This window comes from Enhydra lutris, unplaced genomic scaffold, assembly GCF_002288905.1.
Source record: "Enhydra lutris kenyoni isolate GAN:26980312 unplaced genomic scaffold, ASM228890v2 scaffoldscaffold7, whole genome shotgun sequence".
Taxonomy (NCBI): Eukaryota; Metazoa; Chordata; class Mammalia; order Carnivora; family Mustelidae; genus Enhydra; species Enhydra lutris.
Genome location: NW_019154091.1, coordinates 4,496,525 through 4,520,037, shown reverse-complemented (window position 1 = coordinate 4,520,037; position 23,513 = coordinate 4,496,525). Strand labels below are relative to the sequence as shown.

Here is a 23,513-nt window from a genome sequence, read left to right as displayed (position 1 = left end):
AATCTAGAGGGCACCTCACTGGCTCAGTCGGTGGAGCATGGCACTCATGAGTTCAAGCCTTATGTTAGGCATGGAGTCTACTTAAGAAAGAAAGAAAAAGAAAGAAAGAAAGAACGAAAGAAAGAAAGAAAGAAAGAAGCTAACTTAAAAAAGAGATGACAATTTATGAACTAAAAACATAAAATTTTTGTTGTAATAAAATATTTTAAGACCAATGAAGACTAGCCTACATAGTTAAAGCTGCCCATGTAAGATGCACCAGTAAAATGAAGCCTGAAAGGATAACCTGGCAGAAAGGAAGGTAGACAATTTGGCTACAGTAATAAGACAACAAAAGATGGGTGAAAAACAAAAAAAGGGAAAGAAAGTGTAGTACTGGAAAACAGTAGAAAAACTGCAGCCAAGTTTCTATGATCTAAAAGTATCCTTAATGGGGTGCCTGGGTGACTCAGTCAGTAAAGCATCTGACTCTTGGTTTTGGCTCAGGTCATGATCTCAGGGCCCTGGGATGGAGCTCAATTACCCTACTGACCTTGAGGAATCTGCTTGAGGATTCTCTCCCTCACCCTCCGCCCTCCCCCCACTCCTGTGCACATGCTCCAGTGCTACAGTAAATACAGAAATCTTTCTAAAATTTTTTTTTAAAATGACGTATCCCTAACTTCTCTGAATAACTGCCTTAAATATTCCCTTGGAATGCATTCCACTGTCACGACTTAATAACTACCCACTTTTTATCACATAAGCTGTTGTTTATGTATTTTTATTTCATTATTTCTTTACAGTTTCTCTGGACTTAGATCACCTCTGACTCAATGTCTCTACTTCCATTAAAGTTGCATACAGTACTTTGTGCCTGTCTCTTAAGACTTATATTTTATCCTGTTATCTATTTAATCATCTACCATATTGTTTTCAGAAGCACTTATAGTTCTTCTTAATTTCTCTTATATATCTTATGGATCTTCTATAAGTATTGGTGGAAAGAATAAATGAATGATTTATCAATGGGAATAGTCATAATACTCCTTAAAGATAATACAAATCTTAGATTTTATGATGTCCCTTTTTATAGTAGAGTTCGTTTATAGATAAGGTTCCATCTCTGCATTAGAAAACTTTGGAATAAGAACTGAATTTAGTACCTAACAACACAGTTTTAGCAAATTTTAAAATGACTGAATCTTCTAAATATTAATTCCTAACAATAAAATTACAAACAAAAAGTTTACAAATAGATAACAGTAAAGGAAAACAACACTTGACGTTATGCTAGCAGTGGCAAAAAGAAGCCAGAGAGCTCTCTCTTAATGGTTTTTTGGGGTAGAAAAGAGTACATATACATATAGCTCTTAAAGAAGAGACTAATCTAGAGATTCAAAATTTATATATAACATTCATTTTGTCTGGGAGAAGTCTCAAAATAAGTAAATCTAATGTCTGAAAAAATAAATAATAACTACTCTATCCTGGATCATATTTGTTTCAGCTCTCAACTTTGTTTTAATAACTTGGTCTTGATGTGATAACTGCTCATATTTCACTCATGGAAATAGTCATAAATTACACCTGTAACTTAAATTCAATCTGAGCTCCAGTTACTAATAACTAATAACAACTAGTTAAATACCAATATTTAACAGAAATATTAAATTATTCATCCTAACATGTGCAAAATAATATACAGCATTTAGAACATATATAACTGATAAATCAACTTACTAAGGAAATATTTAGATTGGAAACTGCAGTGTTAAGGCAAAGTGTAATATTGCAAAAAAAATTATGCAATTATAAAGAAATGGAGAAATTGTGCTTTCCCAATTTCAAAGAACTGCTAAGTCAAAAGGCTGTTTCCCAACCTTCAAAGGACTACAGAGCCAAAGGATTCCCAAATAATAAAAGAATCTCCTAAGGGATACTGCAACAGGATGGTGAAATACCACAAAAGAGCAGTAAGACTGAAATTTTATAATAAATAAATGCTGAAAATAGAGTAAAAGCAAGCAAACTATTGGGGAAGAACAACAGCCTGAGCAGGCAGCACAGAATAATCGTATTAAAAGAGTGCTTGGGGTGCCTGGGTGGCTCAGTGGGTTAAAGCCTCTGCCTTTGGCTCAGGTCATGATCCCAGGGTCTTGGGATCAAGCCCCACATCGGGCTCTCTGCTCCTCAGGGAGCCTGCTTTCTCCTCTCTCTCTGCCTGCTTGTGATCTCTGTCTGTCAAATAAATAAATAAAATCTTTAAAAAAAAAATAAAAGAGTACTGGATCAGTGACTTAACCACTCAACACCACCTGTCAAACCTTGGGTAAGTCATTAATCTTAACGTTTTAATAATTTCCTTCCCAGAGACCGGAAAAAATCCCTTCTGATTCTAGAATGGTTAATATTACAACATCCAATGGACCAAGCATCCAAGTCTCCTTTCAACTAAAGTTTACAAATCAATCTCCTGAAATTAACTTCTGAAGAATCAATATCTGGTTTTAGTTGGAAATCAGTGTAACAGAAATGGGCACATGCTTGATACTTCTACATAGCATACTTAATAGCAAAAAATACAGCACTATAAAGCCCATCCCTTAAAATTCATCTCACAATTCAATTTCACTGTAATTATGTACTGCATAACCAAAGAATAACCACACCCAAAAACATTTGACATTGGTGCTGCCAGACATGTGAACCAGACTAACACCATGATGGCTACTCTGTGACCTGAAGTCCTCTTGAATACAGCCCCCATTCCCATTCTTTCCTTTTATTTAACAGAACCCCTAAGTACACCCTTGGGGCATAACATTTCGGATCCGCTCTGGAGGTATAACTATGATACTTACCTATTCTTACACATGCTCCTCCCTGGTAGTCTCCTAGCATGTACTCCCCAGCCCCTAGAGCTATAAAAGCAGGTTTCACAAGAGGCAGGGTTGTGGAGATCTACCGCTTTGCAGCCCCCCAAAGACATACTTCTGTCCATAAGGCTCCTTAAAAAACCATTTCTCATCAAGCTGAACTTGGTGTTTTTCTTCAGTCATGATTTCCCAGGCCTTTGAGGGTTGCTTTGCATTTACTTCCATTTCACAGAAAGAGGACTAAAATGTGTAGTCTAAATGATTTCACAAATAAAAGGGATCTCCAAGTTAATACATCCAAAACCAGACTCCTTATCTCTCTACCTTAAGCCTGCCTCTCCTGCCGTCTTCTACGTAGTTAACAGCAACTCCACCTTCTCAGTTGCTTGTGTCATGACTCTTTCTTCTCTCTCAATTCACATCTTACCTGTCAGCAAATCCTGTGGTTCTACCTTTTAACTACAGAACTTGACTATATCTCAACAAGTCCACTGCATCAACCTAGTCCAAGCCAAAACCTTTATCAGCTAGATAGTTAACACTTTTAATTGTGTTCCTCCTTCTGCCCTTGAGTTCTTATTATTTATTTCTACATGGCTGCAGAGTAATCCTTGGCTCAAAGCCTTAAGTTGTTTCCAATCTCAGAGTAAAAGCTAAAGTCATTACAAGGCCCCACAAGGTCTGGCCCTCTTTTCTCTCTGATGCATCTTCCTCTACTTACTTCACACCTCACACCACTCATGCTGGTGGCCTTGATAGATTTCAAAAATGAGAAGCAAGCTTCCACTTCTGGATTTTTGCATTTACTTCCACTACTTCTTTCATATCTCTTCTCAAATACCACCTTCTCAATTAGGCCTTCTTGATCACCAAATCTAAAACTGCAAACCACCCTTACCTCTCTGTACTTCCTATCCCCTATCCCTGTGTTATATTTTTAATAGCACTTACCACAAACTGGCATAATGTACTTTACTTTTTTACTATCAGCCTCCTTTGATTAAAAGTGTAAATTCCAGAGGGCAGGGATTCTTGCCACAGCAGTACGGACTAGTGCATGGTACAAAGTAGTACTCAGTAAATATCTGTTAAATAAATAACTGTTATATATCTAGTGTCAAAATCAATAGTATTGGGGGTTATTTTTAAAAGAATATGGTCAATTTAAGTAACTAAAAATTATTTTTTAGAAATTCTCAAAATTACAAAAGTAAATTTATTTCTAGTCCCAAAAGGTAATAATTAACTTGATTTTTTTCCCAGTTGCCCAGTCCAAGTAAATCAAATCTCACAGACTTCGTATGGCAGTCTATTTCTAGAAATAGGTTACATTTAGTGATCCTACTCATGCTTCCTGTGCCACAGTAAGAATCACTGAAGGTTCCCAAGAGCTGAGACCATGTCTTACCCATCTCTGTATCTCCAATGCCCAGGGTTCAAGAACCTGATAAACATAAACTCTCAAAATTATTTATTGAGCTTTAACATAAAAATGAAAGATGTAATTAGCCTATCAATAAACATATAAAATTATCATTTAAAAAAATAATTTCTGAAGGTCTAAATCATGTTGTGTTTCCCTTTAAGAATGTTTAATTCGGAAATGATTATAGACCTTAGTCATTACAAAGCCTCACAAGGTCTGGCCCAGTTTTCTCTTTGATCTCATCTTCCTCTTCTTACTTCACTCCTCACTCCACTCCAGAAGATTATATCCACCTTAACTTCTCTTCAGCAATTCAGTTCCATGGCCTTAATGGATACCCTGCTCTATATTAGGCCCAACCCTCCTCTGAAATTTTAACCTTTAATACTTCTAAACAAAACCTCCCAATACTTCCAGTTCTTTCATTTGTTTTTCTCAACTGCTCTCCCACCCAGATAAAATTTCCAATCCTTTGAAGATTCTTTCCAGACTATCAGCTGCTGTTCCCCCCTTTACTTTCTTGCACAGTGTAATCTATACCATGAATACACCGCAAGGCACCCTAAACTCCCTATCACTTTGCCATTCAGTCACAAGACCTGGCGAGTGTTCAACCATTCCTAATCTACCTAACAAATATTCCAAATATTCAACAATCTTCTCAAGCCACCCTCTCTATTTGTTCCCTCCCCTTAGTTTAGGGAACATATCTTGCTGAGATTGTCAAGTGGTTTCTCCTAGATCATCAGAACTGACATGGATCCAATCCCTTTCCAAGTATGGTCCCCAAGCCTTCCACAAATTTTGTGGAATGATATCTTTATAATACATTACTTTTCTATTTAAATTAATCAGAGATCCTTTATAGACTGTACTTCCACCACAGTCAAGAGCTCCTGAACCCTGATTTCCAAAACCAAACTGATAACCAAGCATCTTTAATGATCATGTCCCTCTTCTGCCTGGAATTCTTTTTTTTTTTTTTTTTAATTTGATAGACAGAGATTACAAGTAGTCAGAGAGGCAGGCAGGAGGGAGAGGAGGAAGCAGGTTCCCCGCTAAGCAGAGAGCCCGATACGGGGCTCAATCCCAGGACCTGGGATCATGACCTGAGCCGAAGGCAGAGGCTCTAACCCACTGAGCCACTCAGGCGCCCCCCTGGAATTCTTTATTAGCAGGCACGTCCTGGGATGAAGTTCAACTTCTTTAACGTAGCAAATGAGGCCTTTTGAAATCTAATTTAGCTCAGCGACTATTAAAGACACCAAATGGAACAGCAAGCCACACTCAAAACAGTTCTCCCTATGACCGTATCTTTGCTTTATGACCCTTTGCCATTGTTAACTGATCTATGTTGGTAAGTAGAACTGGGCCAAACACGTTCGCTCTCCCAGGAATATCAAACTTGACAGGAAAGACCACAGATTGGGAGTTGTGATAGGTGGAAGCAGTGGTTCTCAACCAAGAGATATTTTGCTCTCAGGAAACATTTGGTAATGCCTGGAGTGCTACTGGCATCTAGTGGGTAGAGACCAGACATGTTGCTAAACATCCCACAAGGAGCAGCACTTCACAACAAAGAATTATCTTGCCCAATGAGGTTTCAGGAGCTGGTTAGGTCCTGCCCTTTCCCAGACTTGGTGACCCACCCCAACAGCTTTCTGTTACATTTCCCCTATTACCTATGTTAAACAGAGTTTTTTGTTGTTTGCAAACAAAATAACCTCAAGGAGCACGGTACCCTAGTTCAATCATCTGACATGCTTGTATACTTCAAACCAGTTTCTCAATCTCAAAACTAATGGCATTTGGGCAGTAAAATTATTTGTTGTGACAGACTGTGCTGTGTAGGCAGCCTGTTTAGCAGCATTCCTAGCCTCTATCCCCACCCTACAAGTCGTGACAATCGGAAATGTATCCAGACATTGCCAAATGCCACCTAAGGGGCAAAATCACCTCTGACTCGAAGCCAGGATTTTAAACTATACGAAGACTCCACCCAGGTGTGGTGAATGTCTGTCCTGCCCGTGTCAGCATAGTGTATATAAGCCAAAGGGAAAGCATGGTGGGAAGGGAAGAGGGCACATTTGTAACTAAATCTTCCTTACTCCTTTTCAGGTCCTGGTTTAAATATACCCCATCTTCCAGCTTCTGTTTTCCTCCTCATCTCCTTTGCTCTAGCACAGAAGTACAAAGCCACAGTAACATGAGGCCTTGAAAGGTAACTCCTATTCTTATTTCCTTTCTTACATTTGTTATAACTTCTCTTCAGAACTTTCTGTTCCTTTGTGAAAAAATAAGTTCTCCTAATGAAGACCCCAAAACATATTCTGTGCTGGTAATAGTATGAAAGATCAGAATAATTTCTCTTCAAAGGCTTTTCCTGTTTCACTTCTCCTAAAATTTAAGTAGTCCAACCCCCACCCCCACCACACACACAACACACACACACACACACACACACACACACACACACACACGCTCTCTTCACCCTCTTGTCCTGCCCCCTTGCCCAATCTGCCCAGCTCTGCTCCCTCTCCCTCCTTCCCAACTTGTTCATTTTCAGATCAGTTCCAAGTACACAAACCATTTTTATTAATAATGCAACAGATGCTTAGGATACAAACTAAACAATTAGGCAGGGAACAAGTATACAGATTTACATTTCTCAAATAGTTCAGCATTTACTTACAGCATTTATTAATCTCTTATGAATTTCTCTTTTATACTTTTCCACTATACCAGTTTCTCAAGTCCCTATATCTGCCTAACACTGGTTTTAATGTTACAATTTCACCATACTTCAATCTCAAGGCTTAGAGTAAGCATTCTTTCTCCTGTTCATTCCTATAAACTCTTACTCCTTACTGGAAGACCCCATTGAGAAAGGGTCATTTTCCTAGTCCTTCCCGTCCAAAACAACAAAAGGCTCATTTATTCAATGATTCCGTTACCTTCCTAAAACCCCATGGGAACTGGTATACCCAGTATCTGTAATAATACTAGTGGCATATAGTGTTACTTCAGTTAAGAAAATGTGAGGGAAAGTCAATGCTTTGGTGCCATTCATTTAAAAAAAAAAAAAAAAAAAAACAGTTCAGGGGCGCTTGGGTGGCTCAGTGGGTCAAAGCCTCTGCCTTCGGCTCAGGTCATGATCCCGGGTCCTGGGATCCAGCCCTACATTGGGCTCTCTGCTCAGCAGGGAGCCGGCTTCCCCCTTTCTCTGCCTACTTGTGATCTCTTTCCCCCTGTCAAATAAATAAATAAAATCTTTAAAAAAAAAAAAAGTTCATTAAGTAGTTCATTTTCATAAAAAATAGTTCATTAAAAAATAATTCATTAACGGGGCGCCTGGGTGGCTCAGTGGGTTAAGCCGCTGCCTTCAGCTCAGGTCATGATCCCAGGGTCCTGGGATCGAGCCCCGCATTGGGCTCTCTGCTCCGGAGGGAGCCTGCCTCCAACCTCTCTCTCTGCCTGCCTCTCCGCCTACTTGTGATCTCTCTCTGTCAAATAAATAAATAAAATCTTAAAAAAAATTTTTTTCATTAAAAAAAAAAGTTGTTGAGTGCCTCCATTATGCTAGACTCAAAACAAAATCCCTGGCATCATATAGTTTACATTCTAGTGAAGAAGACAAAGAACAAGCATATATATATATATATATATATATATATATATATATGCGCAGAAAAGGATGAAAAGGGTGGTCCGGTAAGGCCTCCTTTGAGGTGTCACGAATGGCATCCACTGGCTATAAGAAATGTCTATTATTGCAACATAATGTGTTCTAAGTATTTCCTGTTAAAAATATTCATCCGTCCTCCAAATGATTACTTCAATATAGAGACATCTTTATTACTGGATAATTTGTAAAATTAAGCTTGAACCCGGGTAATTTCAAAAGTTCACCCCTACTTAAATAACTGTAACTTATCACAACCCCCACCTTGTTTCATCTATTGTCATACTTTACATTAATAAAGAACTATTTTTCTTAGGAGATAACAGCAATAGCAGTTAAGAGTAATATATTAACCAAGAATATGAATTTGACACTCTTCTTTCACCTGAGTTGTTTGGAAATATGAAAAACCAAAAATTCAAGTGTTTTCAAAAACTCACCTCTGTACTTAGCCATAAAAAAGAATGAGATCTTGCCATTTGCATCAACATGGATAGACCTAGAGGGTTTTATGCTAAGTGAAATTAGTCACACAGAGAAAGACAAATACCATATGATTTCACTTATATGTGGAATCTAAAGAAGGAAACAAACAAAAAGCAGAAACATCCATAAATACAAAGAACAAACTCATGGTTGGCAGAATAAAGGGTTGGGGGTGGGCAAAATGGGTGAAGGGAAAAGAGAGGTACCGGTTTCCAGCATGTAATGATTAAGTCACAGGGATGAAAGGCAGGGCATAGGGAATTCAGTCAATGGTACTGTAATAGCATTGTATGGTGACAGATGGTAGCTACACTTGTGGTGAGCACAGCATAATCCATAGAGTTGTTAAATTACTATGTTGTACACCTGAAACTAACATTCACATTGTGTGTCAACTATAAGTCAAAAGAAAGAGAAAAGCATACCAACGGCCCATGGTGCAGAAACAAAAATCCTCATCTCTTTAAAAAAAAAAGAAAAATCCTCATTACTATTTACCATAAAGGTATTAGAAATCATACAGATTAAAACAGTACTCCTAAGGACTCAATTCTGAATAAGCAGTTGTGGTCTCTTTTGTGAAATAAGCCATCACCTTCGCTACTAATTTTTAGGAGTCTTTCTCAACTGGAATTCTACAGGAGAATTTAACACCCTAAGGCACTCATTGAATTAACTTTCCTTGCAAGCATCCGAATGGAACTAACCATGTACCATCACCCTTGCAAGAAAAACAGTCAAATCATTTTCTGTAGGTCTCAATTTTCCTGTGGAATGGAGTATGACAAAGGGTAGAGGTCAGATATTACCTAAATAATAATTTAAAAGATAAAAATAAAGATAAAAGCCTGGGTGGCTCAGTGGGTTAAAGCCTCTGCCTTCGGCTGGGGTCATGATCCCAGGGTCTTGGGATCCTGCCCAGCATCGGGCTCTCTGCTCCACGGGGAGCCTGCTTCCCCCTCTCTCTCTGCCTGCCTTTCTGCCTACTTGTGATCTCTGTCATTCAAATAAATAAAATCTTTAAAATAAAATAAAAGATAAAAACCTTTTTCCAAAATAAGATAACTCAGTATCGGACCATCTGTACAATATTAAAACTTTCCAACAAAATAATAATGCTGCTATAATTTGCTACTTTTTAAAAAAGCTGTTATATCTTAATGGTTTAGGTTTAGATAACATTTGCTAATTCACAGAAATACTGATTTTGTTCCCCAATGTACAACCTGTTGAACTCAATGATCTGGAGAATCAAAAATTGTCTTTACCATAGAAACCTACCAGTATACCCAAGTTTTTTCCAAATATCATTAACTTACAAATAACAGAGAAAAGGGTCATAACCAAGTGCTTTGAATTCTCTGTTAACAAGTTGGAAACAAGATTCCACATTTAGCCTGTGTCTTGAGACAAATATGGAGAAGTCAGAAGTAACAAACTGCCAGCTTTACTGAGTCATGTTTCTGACTAAAACCGAGTTATGAAATGGAAAGAATGTCAAGTATTGTGTTTATCACCACAGATGTTGACTACCTTAATTTATGGATCTCACATTTTAAAAAGCAAAAAGCTGTTTTGCCAGAATGATGTGGAACTAAAACGACTCCAGAAAGAACCTGCCAAAGCTGGGAACCCTGGCTGTTTACCTAAAACAAATCCTAACTGTGCAAACAGGCACACCCTCTAATGCATCAGAGAGGGAACGGCGAGGTGGGGGGCGAGTTCAGAAAATAACAAGGTTAATATTTCACGAAGACAAGCTCAGCCTAAAGTCCAAACTGCTCCAGATGCCCTGGGTTAGCCAGCGGAATCGCTCTGCTCCGAAATAGGCGAGCACGGAGCTCGGATTCACCCTGCCACATAAACCATCCCCAGCCTCTGCGCAGGACCGCCCAAGCCGGTCCCCGAGACGCCCCCTGATGCTGCGTGGGAGAACGATCTCAGCGCGCTGCTTCCCCCGTCGGTCTTCCACGCTGCTCCGGGAGCCGGCTGGGGGAGAACCCGTCCAGGAAGCAGACTCTTGAGGCCAGAGCCGTACGCCACAGGCGCCGGGAGATCGGGGCCGCGACCCCCTGCCCCGGCTAGACCTGGCAGCTCAAGAGTCGCCTCCCGCACGGCTACCAGTTCCCGCCGCCCCCAAGGCTGCAAGCGGCCTTCCGGGCGGGCGAGGGCCGAGGCGCACTGGGCTCCCACGCCCGAGGTTCTAGCTGACCTGGAGAGGTGCTTCAGGATCTGCTTCTTAATGAGCCCAGCCATGGTGCCGCAGCAGGAGACGTCGCTCTCTCTCCGCGTTTCTCACTGTCTCCTCTCTTCGTGGCCGCCTCCTAATTGTCGGGACTAACCCGGCCGGAGGAGAGTCGCCTGAGCGCTCACGCCCGGGAGAGACCGGAGGCCCCGGCCGAGGCCACAGCCGCCGCCGCTGCTGCCGAGGACAGGGAGCATCGCGCTCAGGCCGCCGTGGCCGCCGTCGACGCCATCTTGGCTGCAGCATCACCTAAGAGACCTGGGGGCGGGCGGGCGGGGCGGGGCGGGGCGGAGCGGACTCGGCGTGGGGCGGAGCAACGCAGGCTCCGACCCGCGCGGGAGGTGTGCGCCCCGCCACCCCTGTCCTGGACTGGACGCGTGTCCTTCGCTGCCCTGACGCCACAGTGTGCTTTGATTTCCAATCCCAGAACCTTCTTGTCCTTTATAGTCCTCCCTCTCCACTCTGGTCTTATTCCAGTCTCCACTACTGAGTGCTCTACTTGTTTTTCGTTTTTCAGAATTTGGTGAACTGCCCTGCTTGCTTCGTTCCCTATCTCAGCTTTTCTCATATTCTTGCCTCAGTTTCTTCTCCTTTTCTAAGATGTAACTGCTTCCCAACCCCATGCTACGATTCAGTGTTTCCTCTGGTGATTCCAGTGCTAAGGAAGTGAAAGGTGACAACGTGTACTTAAGAGGACCTGGGGAATTAGGTTCTAAGCTCAAGTCCTGGCTGTACTGTATTCTAGCTGTATTAACCTGGAGAAAATAATGCCCTTAGTTTTAGCCTATAAAATAGGTTAATAATGTATTCTTTACCCACTTCTCTAGGTTGTTGTATCTAAGGAAATAAAAATGTAAAATTTCACTTGAAAGTTTCTATAAAAAGGAAGGAAATTCTTGAAATAGAAGTATTACAGCTATGAACCTCGACCTCACCCAGCTCCAAACCACGAATTTCAGAGGTGAAAATGATCACCCAATGATGTCTAAAGGAAGAAAAGAAATTACACTGCCTCTGATGAATGTATCAGGAAGAATGTGGTCATGAATGGGGGAGAAAAGGCAGTTCAGATATAGTCCAACAACTTGGTCTCTTTTCTAGAAAGGAAAGTTGATAGTGTTTTGACTACTCACCATTCTTCATGCACTATAAACTAAGCACTGTTCAAATATCTAGGTTTGCCTAAAAAAACACGAACAAATGGAAAAAAACCCTGTTCTGTCATCAAAGAGTTAACAGCCTAGAAAGGAAGGTAGACTCTTAGTGTCAAGACCTTGAGCTATGCGGTATGCTACCTCAGCCATTTGTAGCTGTGTAAACTTGGGCAAGTTATTTAATCTGTCAGCCTCAGGTACCTCATCTATTGGAGATAATATTAATGGTTTATATCTCAGAATTTTGTGAGGTCTCAGTGAGATTGTGCATACAAAGTTTCAACAAAGTGCTCTTAATAAATGCTATTATAATCATTAGCATTGTTGAAAACAGAAGCAAATTTAACACAAAGAAAGGAGTGATTCATTCTACCTTAAGTCAAAGACGGATTTACAATGGAGATGTTATTTCAAAAATGAGACTTGGGGCGCCTGGGTGGCTCAGTGGGTTAAAGCCTCTGCCTTCAGCTCAGGTCATGATTCCAGGATCCTGGGGTCGAGCCCCGCATCGGGCTCTCTGATCAGCAGAGAGCCTGCTTCCTCCTCTCTCTCTCTCTCTCTCTCTCTCTCTCTGCTTCTCTGCCTATTTGTGATCTCTGTCTGTCAAAATAAATCAATAAAATCTTTAAAAAAAAACAAAAATGAGACCAAATCAGCTTAATATGTTACTAGAACTGACCTTGAAGTCCAAGATTTGGATATACCTAGCTCTGCAGGTTTTTAGCTATATGATCATAAAGAAAGTATGGAATCTCTCAGCCTCCACGATGGTTGTTGTGAGGATTAACCAAGCTAATGAAGGCTAAATAAGTACTTATGAGTACTTAAGAGAGTACCTAAGAGAGTGCCAGACACAAGAGCATGGAAACTATTATTACTAATTCACTATCCAGAAGAAGATGTTTCAGGGCAGGTAGAATTGGCAAAGTTCATGGCTTATAAATGTCAGGTGCCTAATGTTGTGGCTAATACAAAATACGGATTCCTTTTCAAAATAGTAGTAAGTATTAAAGAATCTCATAACTTAATAATTATAGCTGTAGTGTAGTTTAAAAGAAAAATTCAACTGAACAAGTCTGAGAATTTAATTGGCTTTAAGCAATTCATGAATTGGGGATCATCCCACATAGCAAGTACAGGGGATCTTCCAAGATAGGAATTGTACAAAACATCAAGTATTTATAGGAAGGAATTTACAGGAAGTTATTAGCTAGAAAAGAAAGAGAGAGAAAAGATTATTTCCGGCAAAGGGTAAGGTTACCTTCCTTTAGGAGGGAAAGGCCAGGAGTCCTATTAGATGGATTATCTTCCTTGTGGGGAGGGAGGTGTGGCCTGGGATGAGGAGGGACCATGTGACAGATCACCTCATTGGTGCAGACCAGAAAATTCTAGGCTCAATGGCTTAAAATTCCACACCTAGGGAGGTTGAAACTGCAATTAAGTCTTGGTTTCCTGTGGGCAACTCACTCTAAGCTGAGCCTGTGGTTTTTACTGAGTTTTTATTGGTGTTTACCAATATCTTTTTATTGAGAAAATACATTTTCCTTTTTTTAAATGATTTATTTATTTATTCATTTGACAGAGAGATCACAAGTAGGCAAAGAGGCAGGCAGAGAGAGAGGGAGAAGCAGGCTCCCCACTGAGCAGAGAGCCCGATGCAGGGCACAATCCCAAGACCCTGGGATCATGACCTGAGCCGAAGGCAGAGCCTTACCCACTGAGCCACCCAGGCACCCTGAGAAAATCCATTTTCAATTTTTCTCTCCCTGGTTTGAGGGAACGTATGTCAAAGCCACTATAAAATCAGTGTTTAAATTAATTTATATATATATATATATTTTAAAGATTTTATTTATTTATTTGACAGAGAGAGAGAGAGATCACAAGTAGACAGCAAGACAGGCAGAGAGAGGGGGGGGAAGCAGGCTCCCTGCTGAGCAGAGAGCTTGATGCGGGACTTGATCCTGGGACCCTGAAATCATGACCTGAGCCGAAGGCAGAGGCTTCACCTACTGAGCCACCCAGGCACCCAATTAATTTATATTTTTTAAAAAGATTTTATTTACTTATTTGAGGGAGAGAGCATGGGGGCCAAAGAGAGAGGGCCAAACAGACTCCCAGCTGAGCTAGAAGCCGGACACAGGGCTCAGTCCCAGGACCCTGAGATCATGACCTGAGCCAAAGTCAGTTGCTTAACCAACTAAGCCAACCAGGTGCCCCTTTACATTTTTCTTAATTGCTATTTATCAAAGTATAATTTCCAAAAAGTTAAAAACATGACTGTCATACAGATATATAATGAATGTACACCAAATATTTACCAACTCAAATTAATGCAAAAGCCAACAAAAAATAGGATATAGAGCAAGTTCACTCATTAATATAACTTAAATAATCTGTTGCTTGTTTATTATGTACTTTTTTTAATTCTTAAGTCCTATTTTTAATTCTTTTAAATTAATTAAAAAATAAATATTAAGTCCTATTTTTAATTCTTTTAAAAATTATAGAAGCAGAAGGAGTTAAGTGTCCCTGGAAAAAGACAACATCCTTCCTTCACATAGGAAAAGTCATTTTAGGGGGCACCTGGGTGGCTCAGTCAGTTAAGCGTCTGACTGGTGATCTCAGCTCAGGTCTTGATCTCAGGGTCTTGAATTCAAGCCCCGAACTGACATCCACATATAAGGAAGGAAGGAAGGAAAGAAGGAAGGAAGGAAGGCAGACAGGAAGGAAGGAAGGAAGGAAGATCATTTTAGGCCTCCAGTCATCTTCTGAAAGAATGTGAGAACAAATAGCCACTGTTAGTCTAGGAGATAGCCTAATCATATTCAAAAGTGAAGACTGACTCTCTCTTTCTCTCAAATAAATAAATAAAAATTAAGAAAAAAAAAAACCAGGAACACCTGGGTGGCTCAGTCAATTAAGAGTCCGACTCCTAATTTTGGCTCAGGTCATAATCTCAAGACCCTGAGATAAAGCCCTGCATCAGTCTCCATTCTCAGCGGGGAGTCTGCTCGAGATTTTCTCCCTCTCCCTCTACTCCTTCCTGCACATGCTCTCTTAAAAAAAAATAAAATTAAAAAAAATTGGAAAAGTGAAGATTGACTTGATTCATACACTTGAGTTATCTTTACACAATCTAATCTCCTTTGAGCACCTTGACACCAGACCAACTAGAGCCAGAGAACTGATGATGCTGACCCTTGCTGCCCTTCCCATTTCGACCTGGAAATCTTAAAATAAATGTTTATGACCTTAAAATAACTTTTGCTCCAATTCCGTGCAATATTCCACATTCAAAAACCCCTTCATGGATATACTTATACCCTTAGCTTATAAATTCCCCAATTTTGTTCAGAAACTCTTCTTTGGGAAAGATTCCTGGTGTTCTCCTTCACTTGTTGTAAGTGAAATGTTTCCTTTTCCTATTTTTTAGCTTAATTGTGTCTTTCAGCTCAACACCTATGAAGAGACAAACCCAGTTTCACATGACAATTACACGTTGCTAAAATATACATGTATATGAAAAGTGTTAGGAAAAAAACCATCAGCCCCAAGTGAAGTCATTTATGCTAGGTCATGTCACAAAGCTGATACTTAATAACTAACCTAATTAAAGTTTCAACATCCCTCAGAAATATAGTCTTAACCCCTTAGTCAGGAGTTTTCTCTTCAGCACCAATGAAGTAATCTGTCACAAGGGCCCTCTCCATTCCCCCAAAAGGAACATGAGGTAATCGACTAATAGGACTTCATGCCCTTCCCCTTCAGGGAAACTGATCTTGTCTGAAACTATCCTTTCTTTTCCTTTGCAAATAACTTCTTGTGCCACCCTTCTTCTTATAAAAACCTTCCATTTTTGTACAACACCTCTCCTTGGAGTTCCCCTCTAGTTGCTAGATTAGATACTGACTGGTTTATGAATCTTCAGAAAAGTCACAATTCTTTAAGGAAAACCAATTAAATCTTCAAATTTACTCAATTGAATTGTATTTTAACAAAAGTAATACATGCTTTGAGATGACTTGTGCTAAAATCTGTTAGGAAAGAGTACATGGTGTGAAAGTGACTAGATTGAGAATTTTTACTGAATAGTCTTGTGCTGAAAGTTGGCTCATACTGGCTCATGAGAACCAATTACATGAATCTGTTCCCAGCTCAGCATTCAGAGTTTAGTAACTTCAGGATAGCTGGAAATCAGCCATTGTGACAGTATTTATAACACAGAAAGTGGTAAGCCATACAAATCAGGGCTCACCCTCACCAGAGATCTAGTTGCTGAACATTTATCAGCACACACTGTAAGATGTAAGATTGCAAATATATGGACATTATTTCTGATTTAGAAAAATACTTGCTGATAATTATGCTAGCAATAAAGAAGACAGATCAGAATGAGAAGAGAACAGAGGCAGAAAGGGCATTGAGAAGGCAATGGCATTATTTCAGGTGAGAGATAAGGCAATGTCAGTAGAGAGGAAAGGCCAAGGGCAGATTCCAGAGAGTAAGTCAGGGATTGGGGTTGAAAGTAATTGAGGTATTTAGCTTGGGACTTGGGATACACCATTAATATAGATAAGTAATTAGGTGAAACAAACAATTTTGGAGAAAAAATTCAGTTTTAGATTTGTTGCTATTGAAGTTATCTTAGGATATCTGGCTAAAAATATTCAGATTACACTTGGGTGTGGAAATTCTGCTTTAGGTTTTATCATGGTTTAATGACAACTGAAACCAAGAGCAAAAAATTGTCTTGATCAAGGAGCATGTAAATGTTGAGGAAAGCAAAAAGAGAAGCTTAAATGACAAAGGGCTGATAACCAGAAAGAAACACATTTTAAAAGAAGAGAGATGAACAGAAATGGTGGCAGTTCTATGATCTAAGTTTTTTTTTTCTTTCGATTTTTTATCCATTTATCACAAGTAGGCAGAGAGGCAGGCAGAGAGAGAGAGAGAGAGAGAGAGAGGAGGAAGCAGGCTCCCTGACAGGCAGAGAGCCCATTGTGGGGCTCGATCCCAGGACCCCAGGCGCCCCCTATGATCTAAGTTTTATAAAACATGTTCATAGTAAGAGATTTTATACATTTAAAAATAAATTAGAGAAAACGCAATGACTAAAATTGGACATAATTAACTTTGGACATTTAACGACTTTTTAATACAAAGGATATAGACACCGATGGAATAGAGTGCCTGACTTCAAGGAGTTTGCTGTCTATACAAGTTAAGAGACTGATTATATGTGGGAGCCTGGCTAGCTCAGTCGGTGGAACATGGGACTCTCCATCTTGTGGTTGTGAGTTCCAGCCTCACCTTGGGTGTAAAGATTACTTAAATAAAATCTTTAAAAAAAAAAAAAGAGAGGGAGAATGATTGCATGATGAAAAGATGAAAATGATGATGATAATGATTACTACTACCAGGTACTTGACTTTTGTCATTTACTCTTCATAAAACAATTCTGCATGGGAGTGTTATTAATATTACTCTATTTTGCAGATGAGGAAACTAAAGCATAGAGGGATTAGCCTGTCTACAGCATCTAGTAAGAGCCAGCATTTGGCCCAGGAGTTTGAATGAAGAGACTGCACTATTAATCACTATCTCTTTGATTTCAATAATAGTTCATAAATGTAAAGATTAAGTTAGTTAATATATGTATAAACGTCTTAGAAAGTTTACTCGCAGGTATTAAGCACTTTGTGTTAACCATTATTATCTTCATCGCGCAAGGTTACACAGCCATTTTGAGGTGTAGTCTGGAGTGTAATACAAAGTTCATTCTCTTATTCATTATTATATAGAGGAGTTAGCCCGGGGCATTACAAGAACACATAGGAGCACTTAATTTTAAGAGCGAGAACAGAGTAGTGTGAAATGTCAAGAGATCCTTTTAGATAGGAATGACGGAGCCGTGTTATGAAGAACAAGTAGGCAGGGGAATAATATGAATGAGCAGAGAAGCAAGGAATACCACGTTTGTAATTTAAGGGTGGTCGGGCCCTACAGTCGAATGGGCATTGGCGGGAATGAGGCTGAAGAGACTTCTTATCCAGTTCCATGCTGTGTATGGTTTTGCACTTTATTCCTTGGGAAATGTCACTGAGAATACTACTCGAAAATACAAACACAGGCACAAAGCTATAGGCTCACTACGGGGATTAGAATAAACTTGTAGGACCAAGTCAATATGCGAAGTAGAGGACAGATACACAATGCTATGGGTGAAAAAGCGCTGAGCCAGTCCCACTCTCGCCCCGACTTAAAAGCGGTACGTTGAGAACAGCACAAACCATCTGAGCCCCAGGGAGGGAAGGCAGTCTCCGGCTTCCGGCGTCCTCGGTTGCTAAGGGAGACCGGAAGCGCTCGTATGCTCCGCCCTGCAAACCATAGAGTACCGGAAAAAGAGGGAGCCGAAGTGTGAGGAGGAGAAAGCGGCTGCCGTTTGGTTCTTGTTAAAATGACGACCTTAGTGCTGGATAACGGAGCCTACAATGCCAAAATCGGTTACAGCCATGAAAATGTGTCGTAAGTGTTCCCTCCGTCCTTAGGACAAGAGAGACTACGCTTCATCTCGGGATCACAGTAAACTGCAAATTCTCCTACGTCGCCCTAACCTGCGCTAGAGGGATGCTCTGGTTGGAGCTTGCTGAGTGGGGTGCTTTGAACTATTTTGGTGTTAATTTAGGCTACGCGGCCCCGGAAGTGGGACTTGCGTTTCCCACGTTCTCTTGTGCGTAACAGGAAATAGCTCAGGAAAATAGGCTTCGAAAGAAGCCGATTCTGCGGGAGGGTTGCGCACGCATTTCTTGAACCCTCAGGAATCATGGACGTTTATATGTATTTACATATTCTTGAGGGCCCAGTTATGGCTTTCATCACATCCTCAGTGGGTTCAGTGACCTCCCCCCACAAAGTTTAAAAACAGTTGTCTTACCGATTGCAGACGTTGAAGGCTTCGAATCTAAGCCCTTCATAGTGCTCATTAGCTGACCTCGTTGTTAGAGTTGATTTAACAGAATTACTACAATGGCATTCATAAAATAGATATGTCATATATGTATATGTAAAGAAGAAGAGATGTTTTCGTCTATGTTTACAGAGGATTCCCCCCTTCCTCCTTCCTTTTTTTTTCTTTTTTAAAGCGAACAATCAAACCGCATAGGAATGTAAATTGTTAGTCTTTTAGAAAATGTTTTGGGAGTGTGTATCATTGTTTTTATCCTTTGACACAGTAAGTTCGAAGTGTTTGATTAAAAGCGAATACAGGATGCTCTATATTATAGACATTGTATATGGTTTAAAAAATGGAAAGCAAACAATAATCAAGAATAGAAAATTGACTAAAATTATAATATAACCATAAGATTGGCTACAGTGCAGTTTTTAAAAATCATGTCCTCCCGTGGCCTGGATGGCTCAGTGTCTTCAGCATCAGACTCTTAATTTCGGCTTAGGTCATATTGTCAGAGTCTGGGATTGAGCCCGTTTGGGCTCTGCACTCAGAGGGGGGGTTGGCATCTTGCTAATTAAAAATCTTCTTAATCCTAGAGACTTAGTTTTAATGGCAAGAATTTTGAACCTGTAAATCCTTTACCAGAGTGGTATTAAGATTTCCACACTGAGCCTGGGTGGCTGAGTCACTTAAGCATCTGCCTTAAGCTCAGGTCATGAGCCTGGGGTTCTGGGATCAGGACCAGGACCTGCCTCTTCCTGAGAGTCTGCCTCTCCCTCCCCTTTCCCTCTGTGTGCTTGCGCTCTCTCTCTCAAAAAAAATAAATAAATCTTAAAAAAAAAAAAAAAAAAAAGATTTCCACATTAAAGCCAGAAAGAGCAGAAACTTTACCTAAGCTCTGTCATCTGTGTGGTGGCAGGATCAATACCCACCTGGAAGGATTTCTTAAGGATTACTTAAGAAAGATAAAGGGTCCAGTGTAGAGTCTAGTGCATGTTAGAACTTTAAAAAAAATTTTTTTTTAAAGATTTTATTTATTTGTTTCACAGACAGAGATCACAACTGGGCAGAGAGGCAGGCAGAGAGATAGGGGGAAGTAGGATCCCTGCTGATCAGAGAGCCCGATGTAGGGCTCTATCCTAGGACCCTGGGATCATGACCCGAGCTGAAAGCAGAAGCTTTAACCAGCTGAGCCACCCAGGCGCCCCCAAAAAGACATTTTTTGATTATTCGAAGACAAAATGAGAAACACTGATTGTGGGTATTTTTTGTCGTGGAGCACAGTGGTAAAGTAATTGTATTTTTTGGAAGTATTTAGGGAATAATTGTTTTATTTCTTTGTTTATAGGGTAATTCCTAACTGTCAGTTCAGGTCAAAAACAGCACGTCTTAAAACTTTTACTGCTAACCAGATAGATGAAATAAAGGACCCTTCTGGACTCTTTTACATCCTTCCTTTTCAGAAGGTAATTCAATTATATGTCATTGCTAACAACACAGACCTAAATGTAAAGACAATTTTTAAATTTATAATTAAGATTTTGTATATATGGAAATATTTTTAGATCTCTGAGAAAAAGTTATTTAAATTTTAAATAAGATCTTATTAAAACCAAAAATAGAAATTAAATTGTCTTGTTAACAATAAATGGCCATGACTTAGTTACTGATTGTGGGTACTGAATTTTACTTATGTTACAGCTAAATGAGATGAACACATTTAAAAAAAGTGTAGAGTAGCATCTCCTTAAAGAATGTTTGAATAGTGAAAGTAACTATAAAGATAACTTAGTGGTTTAGAATATATTAATGTGATTTTAAAAATTATTCAAATATTTGTGATAATTTATACAAGAATTTTTTTAGGGCTACTTGGTGAATTGGGATGTTCAAAGACAAGTGTGGGATTACCTTTTTGGAAAAGAAATGTATCAGGTAACAAATTAGAGTATGTATTCAAATTTCTATTTCCATGTCTTATTCAAATGAAAAATTACAGCAATAAGAATTATGAACTCATGTTAATGCAAGAGCCAACAGGATAGGATATAAAGCTAGTTTATGCCTTAATATGACTTAAATAAATCTGTTGCACATGTTCACTGTATTTATATCAGTCATATTTTTAACTTCTATAAAAGTTATATATACTGCCAAAATATACATGTATATGAAAAGTAATACATGCTTGAGATTACTTGTGCTAAAATCTGTTAGGGAAGAGTGCATGGTGTGAAAGTGAATAGACTCAGAATTTGTACTGAATAGTCTTGTGCTGAAGGTTGGCTCATACCGGCTCATGAGAACCAATTACATGCATCTCCTCCCAACTCTGCGTTCAGAGTTTGGTGACTTCAGGAGAGCTGGAAATCAGCCGTTGTTGACAGTATTTATAACACAGAAAGTAGTAAACTGTACAAATCAGGGCTTTTATTCCCCCCTGGAGATCTGGCTGTTGAACATTTACCAGCACACACTAAAGGTGGGTGGAAGAAGGGATGAGATTGCAAATGTATGGACATTATTTCATAAGCAATGTCAAGTCATGGAAGGGAAGACTTCTGTGGTGAGAAATACATCTGGGGAGGATGATCAGATTTCTGATTTAGAAAAATACTTGCTAGCAGTACAGAAGACGGATCAGAATGAAAAGAAAACCGAGACATAGAGGGCATTGAGAAGGCAGTGGCATTATTTCAGATAAGAGATAAGGCAGTATCAGGAAAAGCCAAGGGCAGATTCCAAAGAGTGAGTCTGGGATTGGGGTTGAAGGTAATTGAGGTATCTAGCTTTAACTTTTGAATATGTTTCTAGTATACATTTAAGTCACTAATACACTGTTCTTAGTTTTGATTTTTTAAATGTTAATTAAGTATAAATGAATTGAAGTGGAATTTGAGGTTACGAGAGTCTGTATGAAACTCAAGATTGTCCACATGTCTACTATTATTAGACTAATTCACTATCTCATTTTTATTTTCACAATAAAATATTTTGGTCTGCATATCTGAATTGTGACTTTTATGTGAGGATTTTGTGCTTTTAATGTCTGTAGTATAACTTTAGGTATAGTGAGCAAATACTCTGTTTTTAATACTTCCTAAGAGTGTGGGAGAGAATTATATAAATATTAAATATGCTAAAGCTTCTGGCCTTTTAACTTTGAAAACAAAATACCTAATGCTTGTGGTTATATTGTTCATTACGTTTGCATACTGATCTTCAAACAATTTGATAGTACCATTTTATCAATGCTACCATTAAAAGAGTTAAAATTAAATAATAAAGTGCATGAGTTCTGTAATCAGACTTCTGGGTTCAAATCCTAGCTATGTCCCTAACTAGTTAAACGAACCTTGGTAACTTATTCAACTCTTTTATACCTCAGTTTGCCAATTAAATGGGTTTAGTAATAAGACTTGCCATCTAGAATTATTGTGAGAATTTAATATGTTTGTTTATGTATGTAAAATGAGTGTTTATAACTACAAAATTATAAAACTTGTGGAAATTTTTCTCTCATAGGTTGATTTTTTAGATACCAATATTATTATTACAGAACCATACTTTAACTTCACTTCAATTCAAGAATCAATGAATGAAATCCTATTTGAAGAATATCAGTTCCAAGCAGTCTTAAGAGTAAATGGTGAGTTAAAGTTTTGATTACAGTTAAGTAATGGGAATATGGATATGAATAGGATAAAGAGAAACACTTAAAATACAAGAATATTGGGTGATATTCTTTTAGATTTAAAGAAAATAAAACATGGAATTTAAAAACTATAGATGGACTTTTAGAGATTATCTAATCAGATTTTTCTCACTTCATCTTTTTACTAGCACACTATTTTCTCCCTAATGAAGTTACTAGCCACATTTTTTTTTTTTTAAGTGACTTCTATGTCCAAGGTGGGGCTCAAACTTACAACCCTGAGTCACATGCTATACTGACTGAACCAGCCAGGTGCCCCACTAGCCATATGTTTTTAATTTCTAAAAGATTATTGTTTCTGAGGTAGTTAACTTTTCTGCCACTGATGTGTTTGCTGTCATTATTATTATTGATTGAAATAATGTTAATAGCTTAGCCTGCCAATATATGGAAAAAGAGTCTGAAAAATAGCTTCTAGAAATAAGTTTATGAAAGGCTAAAATTACATTAAGTGACAGTATAATGAAAGTATTTAAATATATATGAGTGATATTGTGCTATAATGCTCAAGAGCACAGTCTCTAGAACAGTTCTTCAAGGATGATTTTGCTCTCTGGGGACATTTGGCAATGTCTGAAGACATTTTTGGTTGTCACAACTGAGAGGGTGCTATTGGCATCTAGTGGGTAGAGGATATAGATGTTGTTAAACATCTTAAAGTGAACAGGAAAGCCTCCAGCAACAAGGAATTACCTGGCCCCAAATGTCAGTAGTTTTGAGGTTGAGAAACCTTGCTCTAGAATCACACTGCTTAGGTTTGAATCTTGGCTTTGTTACTTTCTAATTGTATGACATTGGGTATATTGCTTAACTTCACTGTGCTGGAGTTTTTAGAATAGTGCCCAGCATGTAAGAAATGCTTAAAATTAAGTTATGATGTTAAAATAATTAAGTAATGACTATTTACCTTTAAAAATTGATCACAAAATTTTTTTATCCACATTTACCACAAAAATGTGATGTTTTAGTTTAAATGCTGTAGAGAGTTTGTG

The 23,513-nt window shown here is 39.0% G+C and overlaps 2 protein-coding genes across 5 annotated transcripts in view; one reads left to right on the top strand and one right to left on the bottom strand.

Annotated features, from left to right (window-relative positions):
* The window catches only part of LOC111142175 (UHRF1 binding protein 1 like), a 105,983-nt gene extending 95,124 nt beyond the window's left edge, over positions 1–10,859 (bottom strand). For all 3 annotated transcript variants that reach the window (XM_022495181.1, XM_022495182.1, XM_022495183.1), the window contains exon 1: positions 10,665–10,859. In XM_022495181.1, coding sequence (XP_022350889.1) covers positions 10,665–10,708 — 44 coding nt within the window. In that variant the 5' untranslated portion in view covers positions 10,709–10,859. The remainder of the gene's footprint in view (positions 1–10,664) is intronic.
* Positions 10,860–18,250: 7,391 nt separating this feature from the next.
* Positions 18,251–23,513, top strand: part of LOC111142124 (ARP6 actin related protein 6 homolog) — a 30,342-nt gene continuing 25,079 nt past the window's right edge. For both annotated transcript variants that reach the window (XM_022495103.1, XM_022495102.1), the window contains exons 1-4: positions 18,251–18,379; positions 20,155–20,272; positions 20,673–20,741; positions 22,332–22,455. In XM_022495103.1, coding sequence (XP_022350811.1) covers positions 18,312–18,379; positions 20,155–20,272; positions 20,673–20,741; positions 22,332–22,455 — 379 coding nt within the window. In that variant the 5' untranslated portion in view covers positions 18,251–18,311. The remainder of the gene's footprint in view (positions 18,380–20,154; positions 20,273–20,672; positions 20,742–22,331; positions 22,456–23,513) is intronic.